Consider the following 17,696-nt stretch of genomic DNA (forward strand, 5'->3'; position numbering starts at 1 on the left):
CACTTAATTGCCACAGAGCAGACTCAGAAGCAGAAGAACGGCAGGAGGAATGGGAGGGGAAAAATGCAAGACAACTTTCTTCCATGTTTTGGGTCTGTTTGAGCCTTTAATAGCACTGCTGGCCACTGGTGCATGGTGTAGTGGGGAATGATGGGCCACGGGGCTCCCTCTTGAGCAGGAGGCCTGGGAACCAGGTAAATCAATCTCCTGGAAATGCCCTGAGCCTCAGTCATCATTTGCTACTGGTGGCTTTCACAGCTCTGAAGCATGTTGCACAAACCCTTCATCTCCACCAGCTCAGTCTCGTGGGTTTGTCCAAATGCATTGTGGTCCCTGGCATGGAGAAAACCAATGGATTTGGGCTTTGCTGCAAAGTATTTCAGCATTCCTTCTTTCTGAGTCAAATCTTTTGCTTTAAAAAATGTATTTTTTTCTTTTCTTTCTGGGTCAGTGATTGCTGAATTGAAATTAGGGCTGATTAGTCTCTTGGGGTTTTTTTTCAACATACTAAGAAAGCCTTTTTACTAATAGTATTGGGCCACAGAGAGCTGTTAAAGCGCCACACATTCCTGGGTGCGGACCCTCCAGCAAAGCACGCTGTGCAATCCCAGCATCGCCAGTGGGATTTTAATTGCAGAGACATTTTGGAGCCTTTGTTCCTGATGTGTACCCCAGCTGTGCATCCCAGATAAACTGATCGCTGCATCAAGAAACATCTCTCGCTTTTCTTTTTTTACTTTTTTCCTTCCCCTGTCTCTTTCCAGACAGGACAGTGACTGGAGTTGATTTGTGGGGCAACTGGGTACCACTCCTTGAGTGAGTAGAGCTTCAGCCATTTTACCACTGCCGAGTTGGTCTCTTCTGCTTACAGGGTGTTGTTGAGCTTTTACATTTTATTGCAGGTCTGAGACTCTCGTGTTTCTCCTTTTCTTCTTCTTCTTTGCCAGCCCTTTGCTTGGTTGCTGGGATTTTCCATGCAAGCGCTCGGGTGGTACACCCGGCACATGGGAACAATGCGAAACAGTCCAGAGGTTGAGATTTTTGGTACCACGTTTGAGGCACTTGTTTTACGCAGGATATCTTGGGTGGCTTGTGTGTTGAAAAGCTCAGCTCCATCTGTTTCTGTGTAGAGAAACAGGACAGTGGGTCCCGTTGGGTCCTCTTCTTGCTGCTTTGCAAGAAGCAGCTAGTGAGGGATGGGACATATCTTCTCCAGATGTTCCCAAGGGTAATACTTAGATAGATGCTGCTGCAAGTCTTGTGTTTGGGATGGGCTGGAAGGCATAACGTGACTGGTCTGTAAGAAGTCTGTGTTTTGTGAAAGGTAGCCTGTTGTCCCCCATTGTGCAAGTGTAATTTCAAGATGAATAATATCTTTTGCTCTTACATTAAACTCTTGCTAGGTTATCAGATGAAGTACTCTCGTTCACAGCAGCTGACTTGTCTTGCTCATAGATTACATGCTTCATTGCTTTTGCCTCAGAGATTATGTTTTTGCAACAGATCTATAGAGTTGTGTCCATCAAGGCGTATCTTTACATAAAATAGTATTGTAAATCAGTTTATTGGACTGCCCCTGGAATTCAATATAGGGGATGAAATTTATGAGATTAATAGTGACAGAAAGGGAAGGGTCTCCTGTCCTGGTTTCATGGAAACCTTCAGGAAGGTTGGAGGAGTTGTGCAAACTCCATTCCCTATTTTTAAAGTTTCTACCGTGTAAATCTCCTAAATTTAGAGAACTTATATGTATGACTAGTAAGTGCTCCCTTGATTTATGTTACTCCTGTCTTCAAGTAGTCATTTACAAACTGTCTGGCTTTTTTCCTTACAGGGTCGTGATTATTGTTCAGAAGAGGAGGATGTCACATAGTGCCAATTCTGCCCCTCGCTCCAGGAATACTACTGTGTAAATAGATTACAACCCAGTCGAGACCTTTTGGAAGTCTTCTAGAGCAAACAGCACTACATAACAGAAGAAGATCATTCCCACATTATATGCTCCATTCAGTTACAGTGTTTCTTAATGAACAGATGAGGAATATTGCTAAGAACTCGTAAGGAACTGTTTTTGTTGCTGCTAGTTAAAACTTGTTGCAACTTCTCACTTTTTTCTGTGTCCAGATACGCAGCAAATCCTTAAAGTTAATCCAAAAGACGTTGTTGATTTTATTGAGGCTTCTGGCCTGTTTTCTATCAGATGAGGTAGTGTTATACAAAGCTTCCATAAGTGAACATTCAAGCATCTAAGAAACACCCTTAAGCTGTCTGTCAGTCCGCGTTTGGGCCGGAGTGCTTATTAATGCTGGTGATTTCAAGCTTTGGAGATGGGATGTTTTTGCCACGGCAGGCCTTGTTTCTCTGCTGAGAAGAAGCCGAGAAACTATTATCCGTTAAAAGCATGTTATCACTGAAATACTGGAAGTGATGCAGGAGCAGGAATTTGTATTTTAAGAGGAAAAAGAATTTCATTTAATAGATATCTTAATCAAGGACTAAGCTTGCAGTATTGGCTTTGCTGAGCACGAATGGGAGTGTGATCACAATCATTTTGAATCTCTTTTTTTCTAAGAAAATAAACATTTTACTGTTTTTATGTATTCTTGTCTTTTACCATTCCTACAACACAATGTTTTAAGAGTTGGGGGACAAGGAAGGCAAAACAAGCTCTCTGCATTAATGAGTCTGTGGATCTAATCTCTTGGAGCAGCTGTGTGCCAGCTGGGGGTATCTGTTGCGTGTCCTGTAGAGTTTATTTTTCCACATTATACAGAGAGGATATTACCTTCTCAAAAGCAGATGTAATATTTTTAACAAATGCTGTCATGAGTAAAAACAACAACAAAAAAAAAACCTGAAGAAACAAAAAAACCCCACCTTTTGTATTTATTATTTCAAAAGAGATTGTTACCTGTACTGATATTTCTTCCTGCTTTGACACCATATGAGGGCCAGGTTTGCACTGCATCCCATGGAGACACTTTGTCAGGACATAGGTTTCTGTATTGTATTGATTTCATTGCTCTGATGTGTGTGATGTATGTGGAACAGACCATGAGATTGCATTAATAGCATCTTTTGCTGATATGGCTGATACGTGAATGGGGCACTCGGCCCAAAGCCCTTTAACGTTGGCCATTTGTCACTGGACCTTCTGAAAGTCAGATCCCTTTAAAGGGTTTGAAGTCCCTCAAAAATAGCCTGTGACTTCTGAAAATCACTAAAATATTAGGGATTTTCATGACTAAAGAGATTTCCTCCAATGTTTGCTCCGAGTGGGGTTGGACAGTCCACGTCAGAAGATTTTGTTCCCTATTAATGCTGTGCCATTGCAAAAAAATATTGCAAAAAAAAAAGGCAAGTTCCTTATGCTTCCTTCCCTGCACTGGATTTTCCTTTGGCTTTCAGGCAGTGGGGTAGGGAGGGCCCACCAGGGAGAGAGACCCGGGAGTTACTCTTATTCGTGCAGGACTGGATGTGAGCACCTCCAGCAAGAGCAGCTTTCCAAGCAGCATTTGTGAGGCTGCAGTATCAAGCTCTCTTCTTAAGGTAGAAGCTATTTCTGAATGCTGCGGACTGCTCAGTCCCCTGGTCTCCTGTTGAGTTGAGTCATTGCTGTATCACAGGATTGGGACAACTCAAGCACTACCTAGCTTTAATAGCATCCCATATAAAAGCTCAGTGACAGGATCCTCTCTGGCAGGTTTCACCACGTGCTTCTTTATCCTGTTAATGGTCAAAAATTCCCAGCAACTTCTGATTTTCCTAAATCCTTGCAGCATTTCGGCAGCTGCTTTAACCACACAGCTGTTCCCGAGCATCCTGACTTCCCCAGAGATGAGATTTCACTGCCTTCCTCCCATCACATTGTCCTTCTTAGGGCTGTTGGCATTTCTCAGTGCTACGGAGCCGTTTGATCTGTTACAAATTCTTCAAGGTGCTAACTCTGTCCTCTTGCATATGATTGTTTTTTCCATAATTTATGTCAGCTCTCAAGCAGGTAGCCATGCTAAGGAGAGTCAAGAGACTGCACATTTCAATTATTTAAACACTTTAATTAATAAAAAGTCCTGGGGCTTGATCCCACAAATCCTTTTCTCAAAACTGCCTTATAAAGCTTTTCCAAGTAGTACAAGAGTGGTGGAATTGGGGCTGTCCTTTTGAAACATTGTTCATTTTCTAGACGCTGAACATCTCATGTATAAATTTCCCCATACAAAGCCTGTGTTACAGATACATCGTGGTCTTTCAATACACTAGCCTCCTTTTACATGGAGTTCCTTTCAGCCACCTATTAGTTTTAATTTTTTTTTTTTTTTTCTATTTTCCTTGCCGATGATGATGGCACCAAAAGCATGGGCTTTGGTGGAAGCTTTGTGAGGGAAGGAGAACTAATTCCCATTTTACCTGTGCGCTTAATGTGACCAGCAGCAAGTGCTTTAGTCTTCTGTATAGATCTTAACCTTACTGATGGACCTCTAGGTGACAATATTTGTGAATACCTGGGCAGACTGTCCTGCTGCTGGTTGTGGAGGCATGAGGGTGGGCAGGAGGTTTGGAGGGCATTAGTAGTTGTCTTTGGAGTCGACGTGCTCCAGAACTGCCCCAGGCTGCTGGTGGGATTGGGGTGAGGGCAACAGACTTTGATTTGCTCTACCCTTCTGCAAGAAACATGAAAACATGAAGAGAATTGAGGCTGGGGGGGGTGGTGTTGCCCGTTCACACCCAGTCAGCAAATCCTTGGCCATGGCGCATCTTGCGACCATCATGGTGTGCCAAGCAGAACCCAGGAGCTTCTTGATGGTTTTCAGCTGACTCAGGTTCTTGGTCAGACAGGAGACTTACTCTCAAACTCTTTGGGATATGGAAAAGCTAAAAGATCAGTGCTGATTACTTACTAAAAGGAGTCATGCTTATGGAAAAAAACTTAGAGCAGAAACCTTTTTCCAGTCTTGAATGTCTGAAGTCTATGAAATATAAGATGGTTTCTAAGCACTTCAGCCTTTGGGTTGACGTCCCTCTCTCCACCCCTCAGCCCCTAAGAGTGGTCTGCTTTGCTTGTTGAAGCAGGATAACCGTATTCTCAAGCCTTGAGCAACAACTTGCTGCAAAAACATATCCAGAGCAAGTGCAGGGACCTGGTGGGAGCCATGTAGCATTTGGGAAAGGGACAAGAATAACCAAACCTCCTTGTAAGAAGTTGCACATGCCACAAGCAGACCCAAAAGGTCACTTGGATGAACATTGGTTTTTAACCTGCTTTATTTCTTCCACCTTTGCAAAGTCCTAGCAGATTTTGTTAAAAGTCTAAATATATGCAGTGGCTGAGCATCTATAATAGTAGAAGCAGATTACTGTAGCTTAAACTGCATCTCTCCTTGAAGGCTTACCTCCACCTTACTTCACTCCACTGAGATATATTCAGTGGGGTGGGAAAGAAGAGGGTGGGAAGAAAAGGAAAACTGCTTGTATCAGATGTGCTGTGCTTAGTTGTAAATGGGTTTTTCAAGGTTTCTTTTAAAAGAAATACCAAGAAAACCATTTGGGGCCAAACTTCTCTTTAGGAGGCTGACACTATTTAATAAGCTCTGAGTCATATTCTGAGATCTTGGAGAAAATTGTGGTGAAGGGGTTTTGCAGTCAACCTTCTTCCCTTGATGTGCTTTTTCCTTTCTCTAAAGCCCTTTGAGCTGGGCTGGTTTTCCTCCTCGGAGCCTACTTCAAGCATTAGCCCTGGGCAAGAGCAAGGAGAGGAGCCAGGGAGTGGGAAGAGTTGCCCAAGAGGCCAGTGACCAGCCCCAGATCCAGCCTTATGCCATGGCTGGTGCAAGCCAAAGCCTCCCAAATACCCAACCCAATGGGCCCATAGCCCTCCACGGGCTGCCTGGATGGATGTTCCGTCCCAGGCAGGCACAAAGCCAGCATGCCAGAGCTGCATCATCATCATCGTCATTCACCTAACAAGCAGGGCTTGCTGAGATAGAACGTTGATGCTCTCGGGGCAATTTGGGCACAGTTTGGTGCAGCGCTCATAGGATGCGTTTGACCTGGAGAGGGCCACCTGGGGAAAAGAAAAATCTGTTTATTGACTGTCTGTCTGACACTTATTTTTGTCTCCATCACTAGTAGGCAGGGATAGAGACACATTCTTGTGTTCAGTCTAGTTTTGTGAGGTTTTTGGCAATGTCTCCTTCACTCACTGTCTCCATATTGTATCTGTCGCAACACATAAGCTTTGGCCTAAAAAGATGATGCCTGTATTTTATTTAATTATTCTGAGTTTTTCTTCACCTGTGCCCCCTCCCAAACCCTTCCACCCTCCATACAGCATCCAGCTCACCAAGGGGGCAGGTCCAGTTGTGGTTGGCAGAAGGAAGCTTTACCCTCCTACCTGAAGTGTGGTTGTGTGTGTTATGTGGTTGTGTGCGATGATTTTCTAATGCGCTTGGGTTGTGACTGCTTTCGTCCAAGGAGGAGCCGGCTATTCTGCGTGCCGCTCTGGTTTTACTCTGTTTTGGAGGTTGGCATTTGATATCTGGCTTTTTCAGGGGCAAGGGGCAATCCTGCTCTTGGACGCCAGCACCAACCCTCAATGCCAAGGCATTGTTTTGCCTCAACATCATCACCCTATAACCAAGAGCAGCATTTGACCCAAGGCATATCTTGAGTCACAGGAGTCTGCACCTAAACTGGATTAAAGAAACCCGAACTCCTATTAGTGCTTTTTTCATCTCGGAAGGCTGCGGATCATTTCACATCATTTAGATGCTGTCACTTGTACTTTTTTCCCTCCAGAATCCTGGCAGGAGATGTTCTGGGCCAGGTCTCTGTGTGCAACATGAGGGACCAGGAGTGGTTTCTCTCCAGCGCCAGGACTTTGAGGAAACTAATGAAGGACTTGAGCAAATCCCACCCTGTCCCATTTGGGAAAAAATGGGCAATACCCCCTTGCAGGAGCAAGACTTGCATGGGTGGATGGACTTCCTGAGCCTCTGCAGGATTTCCACATAAATTAAGCTCTGTAGAACCACTAGAGAGTGTAGCTTGACAAACTCTGGGCTTCTCTAAAATTTTGCAGAGATTCCCACTTCGTCATGAAGAACTGAGCAGTGTATTAGAAGCTCTTAGGGCTTTTGCTGGTGTGGCTGGTGATTTTTAGGATGTTGTCTTGGACTCGCTGGGACTGTTCAGCAGATGGCCTTTCCTCTGATTATTCCTCCAAATCTCTGTTTAGACTTATCTTTTTAAAAACATGCCTGGAGCAGGATCCACTTTGACTTCTCATGAAGCAGTCATGCTTGCAGGTGTTTTATTTGCCTGGTGCTGTTGGGAGGCACATAGATGTTATGGTATCGGGGGTGATGAGCAGCCTGGAAACCCTGTAGGCAGATGGAGAGGATGGACATGCAAATAGATATAACAGAGAAACCAGTTAGCAGATCTTGGCCAGAATGCCCTTGAAAAGGATCATCAAAACAGCTGGTTAATTATCTGACTACTAATACTGCTGTTTCCTGGATCCCATGAACCCTTCTCTGATACTGGACTCCAGCCCCAAAACTATACCATCTGAAACTTAACATTAATTTCTTCCTTTGCTTTCAGTCAGAGGTGGTGGTGTTTTGTTTTTTTTTTTTTAAGTAAGTCTCTGTGCTGGGACCTAGAAGACCCAGCTTTGCATCCTCCCCTGCCACGAGTCCTTTGTGGCCATGGATGGACCATGCAGAACCTGGGTTGACTTACTGCACCTCTCCATCCCTTTGTGCACAACAGGAATAGCAGTGCTTTCCAAATCCTGGCTGCACAAGTGAAATCTTCAGCCCATGAATGCCCTCATCCCATCATCCCCATGCGCGCTCGGGCAGGCTCTGACCTTCTCTGCAGTCAGTGGAGTTGTGCGTGGTGCTGCCACAAGACACGGTGACCACGGCTGTAAGAGAAAGGAGGCAGCGATCGGCAATATTGCATGATTTTTTTTGCAGCATGCCTTTTAATTGCTGTAAGAGAGCCCAACTGATGACTGGCACTGCCCATGAAGCACAACACATACTTTAAAATCTGCATTAGTAGGCAAGAGTGAATGGGTAGATGAAGCACCAGAGAGACATGTTAAAGTTCTGAAGACATTGCTGTCATCATCCGAAAATTAGACTGAAGATAAATATTCAGTTCTCAGCTATTTCAGTTTTATCAAGTCTATAAAACAATAATTACCTGTCACTTTGATTTTGGAGTTAGCAATGACTCAACTCCAGATCGGCTTGGCTGACACACCAGATCTTCAGACTAGGAGAGGCTTCCAGCTGGGTAATGTCTGCATCTGCCAAGGAACAAATTTAATGTGGGCTTTAAATAAAAGGGGGTCATTTCCAGTTGCTGTCGGCATTTCTGTCCCATCAACAGCTTTGGTTTGCATTGCTGCTTCACAGATGACAGTCCACGATGCCCCGTAGGCTTCATATCCAACATACATGCTTTATATTCACATTTTACAATGCATCTTGCCACGTTGGCCATTTCCCCTTTCTTTTATAAACCGAGAGCAACCCTGAGCTCTGGTGGCCCATCAGGTGCCTCCACCTCCCCAGTGTGGGGGTAACCTCCCTCACCTCCACATCATATCAGCCTGTGAGGACCAGCAGTAGAGCTCATCACCCCTTCCCTGCCACCAATGAAGAGCACCAGGCTTTACGGAGCCACATACCCAGCATAATCAGCTCTGTAAGCTTAAATTTTTCTAACCTAACAAACATTAAAGAACATTTTATAAAGCCAACACCATCTGTAAGCTGGGTGAATGCAAGTGTGTGTCCACGTGCCACCCCCCGTGGCAAGCAGGATGGAGCGTTGCTGCCTTTTGGCCCCTGCTCCGGGTCCTGCTACCACTGGGAAAAGCTCCTTTTTCAGGCTGAAATGTTTACCTATGTAGTTTCATTCTGGAGATGTCTGGGGAGAGGAGACAAGGAATGCAGGGATGGCTTTGGAGGGGCATGTTATTTGCTTTACTGTTGGGGAGCAAACCTTGATGTCAAACATCCAAAAAGTTGGTGAAAGGGTGAAAATTCATACTATAGTTATTGTGCTGTTGTGGATATAGTGTTCGGCAAAGGGAAACAAATCCCAGCACAGGGGAACTGTGAAATGTGAAAGTTGGTAGAATTCAAATGAGTTCATGTCTTTGACATTCAGGTGAATGCTCTCTTTGAGCTTGAAGATGGCACAGTCATCATCATCATCAAGAACACGTGTGGGACTGTGAACCTGCTTTGTAAAAGCCAGCTATAATGTCATCCTCATGAACACCTAATCCCTGCTCCCATGGCAGCGTCTCAGCAGTGTCACAAACACCAACAGAACATTTTAGGGGAAAAGTGTCATTTTTTTTTAAAGGTTTGCCCGCATTATCAAAGCTGACTCTATTTGAACGCAGCAGTTTTGTGTGCCAGCAGGGCCAGGACAGCACGGAGGACCTCACTGATGACTTTCACCCTGATTACTGAAAAGCTGGTTGAATGAAGAAGCCAGCCTCCGGGCAGGGTGAGCTCCAGGCTTGAGTCCGTATCTTTATCTGCCGGTTGCTGCCTATCGCCAATTTATCTGTCACGCAGATATGGCTGTCACGCAGCAAAAGGAGAAGCGTGTGATTTCTTCCCTCTTGGAACAATTCACCTCCTCCCCACTGCTCTGCCGTCCTGGATGGTTTCTGTTTAAATGAGGAGACCTGAGCTTTTATTTGAAGCTTTGTTAATAGTGGCAGACTCACCTTAACGGGTCTGTTTGTTAGCAGGAGGCGTTGCCCTGAACAGGCGTTAGCCCAGCAATGCAGGGCTGGAGTGTGGTACCCTGCACACCCAGAGCTGGAGCAACGAGCATCCTCCATTGCTGCAGACTTTCTGCCCCCAAACCTGCCCAAGACTTCAAGGTATGAGTTGAATAGAAAATTTGTTCCCCCTATATCTATAATATTAATTTTTTGAGACAAAAAGTTCTCAAGTGCGATTGCTGCAAGAAACTAGAAAGCTACATGTGGTAACTGAGTGATATTCTCAGGATTTTGGCATTCTGCTTTTGTGTCTATTAATAATCCCCCAGAGTGAGTCATATGGAGATGCATTTATTCACTGAGTCGGAGAGAGCTGCTACCCAAAATAGCAGCTATGTAATTTTTTATGATGCTGTAATGCCAGTACGGTGAAGATTGACATCATTTAACAGAGATGCTCTCTGCCTGGTAATCAGATAACTCGTGTCAAACCCTAAAATAAACATGGAAAGCCACATGCTTGGTTACATAAAAGAGCTGCGAGAGCCGGCCTGTGTCGGAAATGCCTTTTTGCCCTTTCCTGCACATCTTTTGCCTTTTTTTTTTTTTTTTTTCCCTTATGCCTTTCTAAGCTGCCTTTGCTGATTTTCTTAAACCAGAGTGTGAGGAGTGTTGGGCCAGAGGAGAGACTTTTGCTGTGGAGGGATCACACGTGTCTAACGATCAACATTTACTGTGTTACCAACCTGCTGCCCGCGAGGAGGAGAGGTCTATAGAGAAATCCCAAAATGCATCAAATTCAGTACAACCAGCTCTGAATTGTTCATCATTTCTTCTCGCCCACATTGCCGCTCCGCTGGCAAACCTCCGAGCATCTCCTTCAGCTGGGGCTCGTGCCCCAAACCCAGTAACTCCTTCCCAGCCCGGTGCTCGCAGCCCACGAAGGCAATGGCAGCACCTGGTGAAGGGCGCGAAGGCAGAGAAATGCTCGGGTAAGGTGTTTTAAGGATTGGTGAAACTGGTTTTCTATATTTCTTCTTATTCTCTGCCCTACACTGCTGCCATCAGGTCTGTCCTGGTGTCGCAGCCGGTGGGGCGGCTGAGCCGTCCTGGGGTGGTCCCGGTGCTCCCTGAAAGCACGTGCGGGTACCACTGAGTACTGCGCATGCTTTTTTTTCACAATTTTGGCTTAAATGCCTCTGCGGTCGGAGCAGCCCTGGTGTCATGCCGTCACGCTGTGCCCTCCACCAAAGGATTAATAAAGATGAATTTGCCCACGCTGGGGCTTAACATCCTGGGTGAACTTTCCCAGGCAAATGGTGTTTTATAGGACCATTCCAGCTGGAAACGTTTATTAACATTACCTTTTGATGTAGCACTTAGGAAGAAAATGGGGGTCCTGCCACCGGCAGCTTCAGGCTGACGTGAATGATGGATCTTGGGACATGCAGCAGCAGCCGAGGCTGAATTTTGGTCAGAGCCGCCGAAGTTCTCCAGCTTTGGGTGACCTAACTGGAAAGTGGAAATGTGAAAATGGAGTAACAGCCCATCAAATGCAACTATTGGCATAAAGTAATTATTAAGGATAGGTTTAGTAGGAGGTGTGACGTACCAATGCTGCTGTGCTTCCCTTACACTCGTGCATCTGTGCAATGAGAATCCCTGCAGACAGGAGCATCAGGATGTGTTCAGAGCCAGAAATAACTGCCAAAATACTCCTGATTTCATGTTATAAAGGAAATACAGAGAGAGGCAGGGCTGGGAGGCACCCTAGCTGTTAATTTTGCATAGTATTTTTGCCTTTTCAGAGACCATCTTCAAGGGGAGGGCAACTCCTTGTTACACCAAAGAGCATCTGGGCATCACAGCTGGCAAGGTGGTGGAGATGAACATGGAAAGAGACACCCAGGCCCTCCAAGGACTGTGGGAGGGTATTGCTAAGAGAGAACATTGATTCCTGTGAGATGGGTTTTTTCCCCCCCTTTTTCTTTTTTTTTTTTTTTTTTTTTTCAATAAAAAGCAATACAGTTTGCTGAGGGTTTGCTCCAAGGTCTCTTGTTATCCCAGTTACAAGAGAGAGACCTTGCTGCTGTTCATGACTCTGCTCCGACTTCCCAAGCCCCATCCACCACCCGCGAGGCCCCAGCAGCAACGGAGGGCAACAGGTTAAACCCTCCTGCATGGGGTCTCAGGCTCTGGTTTCTCATGGTGAGTGTGTTGTCTGCCTGAGAGGATCAGGGTTATGCAGAATTGCTCCCTTTTCCCCTTTCCATCTCCGCCTCTTCGCATGCTTCCTTGTGGTATTGTCATTATTTTAATTATCATTATTTATTTTAATAAATTTAATTATCATATATTTATTATCATTATTTTAATCTTTTCTGCAAAGACCCAGTTTTGCACTGGACTTCTGAGAACATTTCCGTTTGCCTGGCTCTGAGTCATGGTGCCCTGCACTGTCTGACCTGTTTGTCTGCCCAGCCCCAGTGAAACACAGAGCCCGCACGTACGGCAGCAGCTGCCAATGCAATTGCAGGGTCAATAGACAGCAGACATCTATCTGAGGAACACCTACTACTCCCAAAAGAAATAGATGCAAAGGAAACGTACAGGACTTCACGTGTGTTGTTATATACCCCACAGACCAAAATGCTTTTTTGAGTATCCCAGCTTCAAGACCCTTCAAGGGCTGAGGAAGGCAGAAGGTGCCTTTGCTCCAAACAACTCCAGTCCCTGAAGTCCTGATGCTCCTGTAACAGTAAGCTGAAGAAATTTAGCACTTCATTGGCAAGGCCGGTAATGGTTTCTACTTAATGGATGTCATAAAAGCTGCTGAACACTTGAACAAGGACTTAAATTTAGGGCTCCTGCATCTTTTATTTTCTTAACCCTAACTTCCATGGAGGAAAAGCCCATTAGGAGTACAGGTGTCAGAGAACAGCCGATAACAGAAGAGGGATGATGGAGTATGTTTCCTCTGAGACTTACCCAATCAGGCCCAAGAGAGACCTGTTGTGGTTTTTTTCAATTCTAATGAAAACAGGATCAGAAATAGTCATACTTAAAACGAACTTTTGAGGATCTGTATTCTCACTGCAGAAATGGATTTAAAACAAATAAATAAATAAATGCCTAAGTCATAGAATAATAGAGGCTGAAATAATCAGATGAGGTTGCTGAGAGCCTTTCCAGTCCACTTTCAAATTTATACTGAAGGCGTTGCTCTGATTATTTATAGTATCTCAGTGTTTGGCCACCCTCAGAGTGAAAAGTTACCCCTTATTTCCGAATTTCCTGCATTGCAGCGTGTCCATCGCTTTCACCCATGGCTGTGCACCTCTGCAGCCTCCTGGCAGCAAGACTGCACACCTGCTTCATCACCAGCACTCACCACAGCCCTGCCTTTAACCTGCTCCTGGCTCCTGCAAAGCTGCTTCTGTGCCCTGTGAGAGCCAAGATGGGGCTAAGTCCTCCCAGATGCAGAACTCTGAGATTCCCAGCACTGCTTTCTCCTGCCTTTCAAAGACCCCAGGTAGCAGTGCTGCCTGCTGGGGCACCGACTGCTTCTCCAAGGTGGTAGCCAGGAACTTGCTGAGTCTCATTAAGGTTGCTAATAAAGACATGGGACAGTGTTGGTGCAACTACCAAAGGCCTTGCTAAAAATCAAGGCAAAGAGAGCCAGCTGGGCAGTTCAGGAGTTAGTGTCAATTTAGCACAGCTTGACCAGAATATTTACATTTTATTAAATTCTTTACAATCAGCAATTATAATTGAGTACACAATTATGTACATGGATTATATACATTTTAGCCCAGACTTTTACATCACAGTACATAGTTGCCCTTAGAAATATTGTATACACTTATCACCAGACAGTAAAACCCAACAATAGTGTTACAGCACCTGTTATTAGACATCTTTTATAAGAAAATATACGGCTGTAAATAGGGCTGGCTAAAAAAAAAATAATCTTATAAAATCTGAACATACAATATTTCATTCACAGAATGTTTTGTTTGGTTTTTTTTCTATGTTCTGACTGATGCATAAGATGTCCCGTTTTTAACCTCTCAACATACATTTACTGATGCCCACCACTATGCCTTCAGGTACGCTAGCAGGAGGAGGACAACCAAAGCTGGGCTCATTTTGAAACTTCATTAAGAAACAATAAATGTAAACAATTAAGAAGAATCCTCTAAGATCAAATGAGAAATTAATTGGCTGATCTGAATTACATGGCATGGAATAAGTGCTAGTTCCAGCTGTGATTCCTGAATTCTTCAGTGTTCAATACCAGTCAAGTAAATGTACAATACTATACAAAGAAAGAGGCAATTACCGATTAATGATATACAAGCAATATTCTACATGGAGGGAGCAGACTTCTAGAAATTTGGGAAGAACACTTACTCCCCTCTCCAGAAGGTTTTGTTTTTTTTGATGAATACATTCTTTTCGCTTTTTACGATGACAGTGACGGAAGATTGAATTATTTCCAGAATGATATGAAAAGGTTAAACTAAAGCCTGTTTCCTCATAAGGAAATACAAAACAAAAATAACCTGAATAAAACTGCCCCCCCCCCCAATTTAGTCCTCTTTCCCAAAAGGTCAACCTTACCCAATTCAGTTCTGTAAACAAAGCTATGGCTCTCACGATGGTTTCAAAGGTAAAGTAGAACAAACTGAAACAAAAAAAAACCCAAAGGAAGGAGGCAACAGTTATCTGAGGTAGGCCACCGCCAAAATGATGCTTCAAACCATATGGAGTTCTGGGATCACTCGAAATCCCTTAGAAGGAGAGCTAATGTCTGCTGGTTTAGCAACAGAAGTGGAAAAACCAGTTAAAATGAGCTGGTGATGGCAAGGAAAGTGAATATTTTAATAAAATTTTACATCTACACCTAAATTTTCTGCAAGTAAAAAAGAAAACCTTCAGTTGCTATATTGACAGTCTTAACATAGTGACCAGAGGGCCCCTATAGCTATAAATATAATTCTATTTCCATCAAAAGAGCTAACAAGTATGAAGATATAGTCTATGTCAAAGAGCAAGGAACAAAAACGCTCCTTTTGTGGCACTAAGCACTGACAGATCAAAGGAATTATCAGAGTGAAAACTTTTGACCTGATGGTTTTGATCCTGCAGCTGACTCTACTTGGCCACGTCGCTTCGAGCCCGGGCACTACCAGGGGAGCGCAGCATCTCTCGGGTGCGGCCTGGGGCTCCAAGTAACGAAGGACACTTAAAAGGCTCCCATGATCAAATGCCTTGCATGAAGAAACTCTCATAACAAAAAACTTAAATAAAAGAATTCTCAACTGAAAAACCCCAGCTGCTTCAAGCCCTACTCATTCAGTCCAAACCTCCATACAGTTATTTGTGCAAAGGAATTACAACTACATTTAAAAGCTAATTTATTTAAAAGGACACTTATTCACTATTCCACTACCGCTTCATTTCCTCCTCGAAATTACCTCCTACTCTAGTGATTTAAAGTTATCATTCAGTTTATGGATAATATTCTGATTGACTGTCATGCTCTCAAAAGGTGCCTGTGCATTTTGATACTCTTGAAAGCAAGTGTCATTAAGTATACATGTATACAACATTTGCCTGGGATTTCTCCATTCACACTGTACAGGAGTACACATAAATACATACAGTATGGCTGTACTAATTAACAGTTGCATATTCAGCACGCATAATTTCACCAGCTAAATGAAAGGTGCAATTCAGATTGGGGCTTGCTTTTTTTTTTTTTTTTTCTTCTTTCCATTGTAAAGATGAATATAAACTTTCATTTTTAGCCTGGTGCAGCATATAGGCAGTGTTAATTTACTCTTTAATATAAAAGAATTCTTTGAACAACAATTCACTAAAAGCAGTTTATATAAATCAAGTTAATTAGTTTTTGGCAGTTTCTTTGGACACAGTCAAAATGTCTCTCAGTTGTTTGAACATCCCCATTTTTATTTAAATAATGTTTTTCATAATAGGGATAACAAATTAGGACTCACACTTACCTGTAACAAACTCCCGAAGCCCAGAGTAACATACCAGTCATCCTCGCAGTTCACGCCACTATACTTTGAACTATGGACCCAACAGCCAAAATTGTTGCACTTCACTATTGGTACTGGCCTCATTGCCTTAAGTATCACACATATAGAAGTTGCATATAAAAAGAATGACAACAAAGTCAAGCTGTTAGAAGTCAAACTTGTAGAAAAAGGAAGATTTTGTTATAACTGATCTAGTTCTGTTTAGTGTCCTTTCAGAGAATATTGCCAGTTTAGATTCCGTATCTCGGGGTAGATTGAGTTTTTCAACCTGGAAGGCCAAAAGAAATACCTGTAACTCAACAACATCTGCCTTGTCCACTTTACCTTAACCTCAAGCATTAACTTTCACAACACACCACAAACCTTTATCTGGCAGACCCCAAAGCTGTCCTAGTTTCCCTGATGGAACCTGCTTACAAAGTACACATTGCCTTTGGTTCATACAGTTTCTCTAGTTGAAAGCAGAGCTGAAGGGAACACTCACATGTCATCACGGTCGTTCTTCATGGTAACAGATGGAAGGAGTGATGAGCAACACTGCTATGTCTCAGTATGATATGTCGGGACAAACATCAAACTGCTTCTAGCTGTCTCTTAGACAGGACAACTGGAAACAATTTCACCTGCTGCTATCAATGAAGGCTTTCAACTCAGTAGAAATCAGTGTAACAGCACCTTTGCTCCAACCAGAACAGTGGCTGACCTACTGCCTTCAAGTGCTCTCATCGATAACCGTTACATGGTATGTTAACCCCACTGCGTTCAACTTTTGCTTTCCAGAGACCAAGGGAGTGTGACCTCTCGGAGCCTGGAATGCAGAAGTCAGGCTCGTTCCCTGAAGGAGCCTCCTGGGTTACAGCACCACGCAGTGGAGCCAGACAAATGCTTCAATTGCACATTCCCATTTTTAAACAGGAAAAATTAAAACAATACAAAGAGAGTGTGCTGGATTTCTGTGGTAATTTCCAGGTGAAACCTGGCTGCTCATCACAATACTGATTATGTTTTCTAGTTCTCAGATATCAGGGCCTCACTTTTACCCAAAGAGTTCTCCATTTGTTTACTAACAAATAAGTTATTATTACAAGTCATAGCTCATCCTTTTCCATCATTTCAAATGCTTCAATATCTTCATTCCAGTCTGCTAATATGGATTCCATAGGTTGGACTTTATTATCCCAGTTAACTTTGGAATTTGACTCTGCCTCAGTCTTTTGTTCCTGAGGCTGGTTATCCCCTCGCGTACATGCTGGCTCCGGAGCACCAGCCTCATCGGTTCCAGGGACATAGGAATCCTGATTTGAAATGGAAACGCTGTCACTGTCTGCATTAGCAGGAGATAAAGAATCAGGGTCAGTAACATCAGAGCTTTCTCCTTCTTCAGGCTCCTCACTGACTGCACCAACATCCTGAGATGCTGAAGTAGCTTCTTCTGCATTCTGTTTATGTGAATCATTTTCAGACAATTTCTGGTCCATATTCTCCACTTCTAAGTCTTTGAGAGGGGAGAGAAAAAAAAAAGTTTTGAAAAAAACTAAGAAGGGAGCATTTTATTATGTATTTCAAAAGCGAGGTCACTTCTCTTGGCCTTATTTCCTCAAGAAAGTGCAAACTTTCCATTGATATGAAAATTTAATGTTAAAGGAACATATTCTACAGAGGAAGAAGCGGAAAGACATTTAAACACATTTTAAATGAGGGCAAACAATATAGTGAGACTAATTTTGGTTCCTCAAACTTGAATAGTGACTTCTGGGTCAGTGCTAGTTACCATCCTTCAGTCTTAAGCAAATACCCTCTGCGTGCACTGAACTTCAATACCAGATTTTAAAGCACTCCCAGATCCACCAGGATCCCACATCTAA

General features: G+C 43.6%; 2 protein-coding genes across 6 annotated transcripts in view; one reads left to right on the top strand and one right to left on the bottom strand.

Moving 5' to 3' along the window:
* C12H1orf21 (chromosome 12 C1orf21 homolog) overlaps positions 1-2,600 on the top strand; it is a 130,556-nt gene extending 127,956 nt beyond the window's left edge. For both annotated transcript variants that reach the window (XM_030031871.2, XM_030031872.2), the window contains exon 6: positions 1,835-2,600. In XM_030031871.2, the coding sequence (XP_029887731.1) occupies positions 1,835-1,873 (39 nt within the window). In that variant the 3' untranslated portion in view covers positions 1,874-2,600. The remainder of the gene's footprint in view (positions 1-1,834) is intronic.
* Positions 2,601-13,482: 10,882 nt separating this feature from the next.
* EDEM3 (ER degradation enhancing alpha-mannosidase like protein 3) overlaps positions 13,483-17,696 on the bottom strand; it is a 31,363-nt gene continuing 27,149 nt past the window's right edge. For all 4 annotated transcript variants that reach the window (XM_030031868.2, XM_030031867.2, XM_030031869.2 and 1 more), the window contains one exon: positions 13,483-17,326. In XM_030031868.2, the coding sequence (XP_029887728.1) occupies positions 16,920-17,326 (407 nt within the window). In that variant the 3' untranslated portion in view covers positions 13,483-16,919. The remainder of the gene's footprint in view (positions 17,327-17,696) is intronic.

Source organism: Aquila chrysaetos, chromosome 12 (genome assembly GCF_900496995.4).
Source record: "Aquila chrysaetos chrysaetos chromosome 12, bAquChr1.4, whole genome shotgun sequence".
NCBI lineage: Eukaryota > Metazoa > Chordata > Aves > Accipitriformes > Accipitridae > Aquila > Aquila chrysaetos.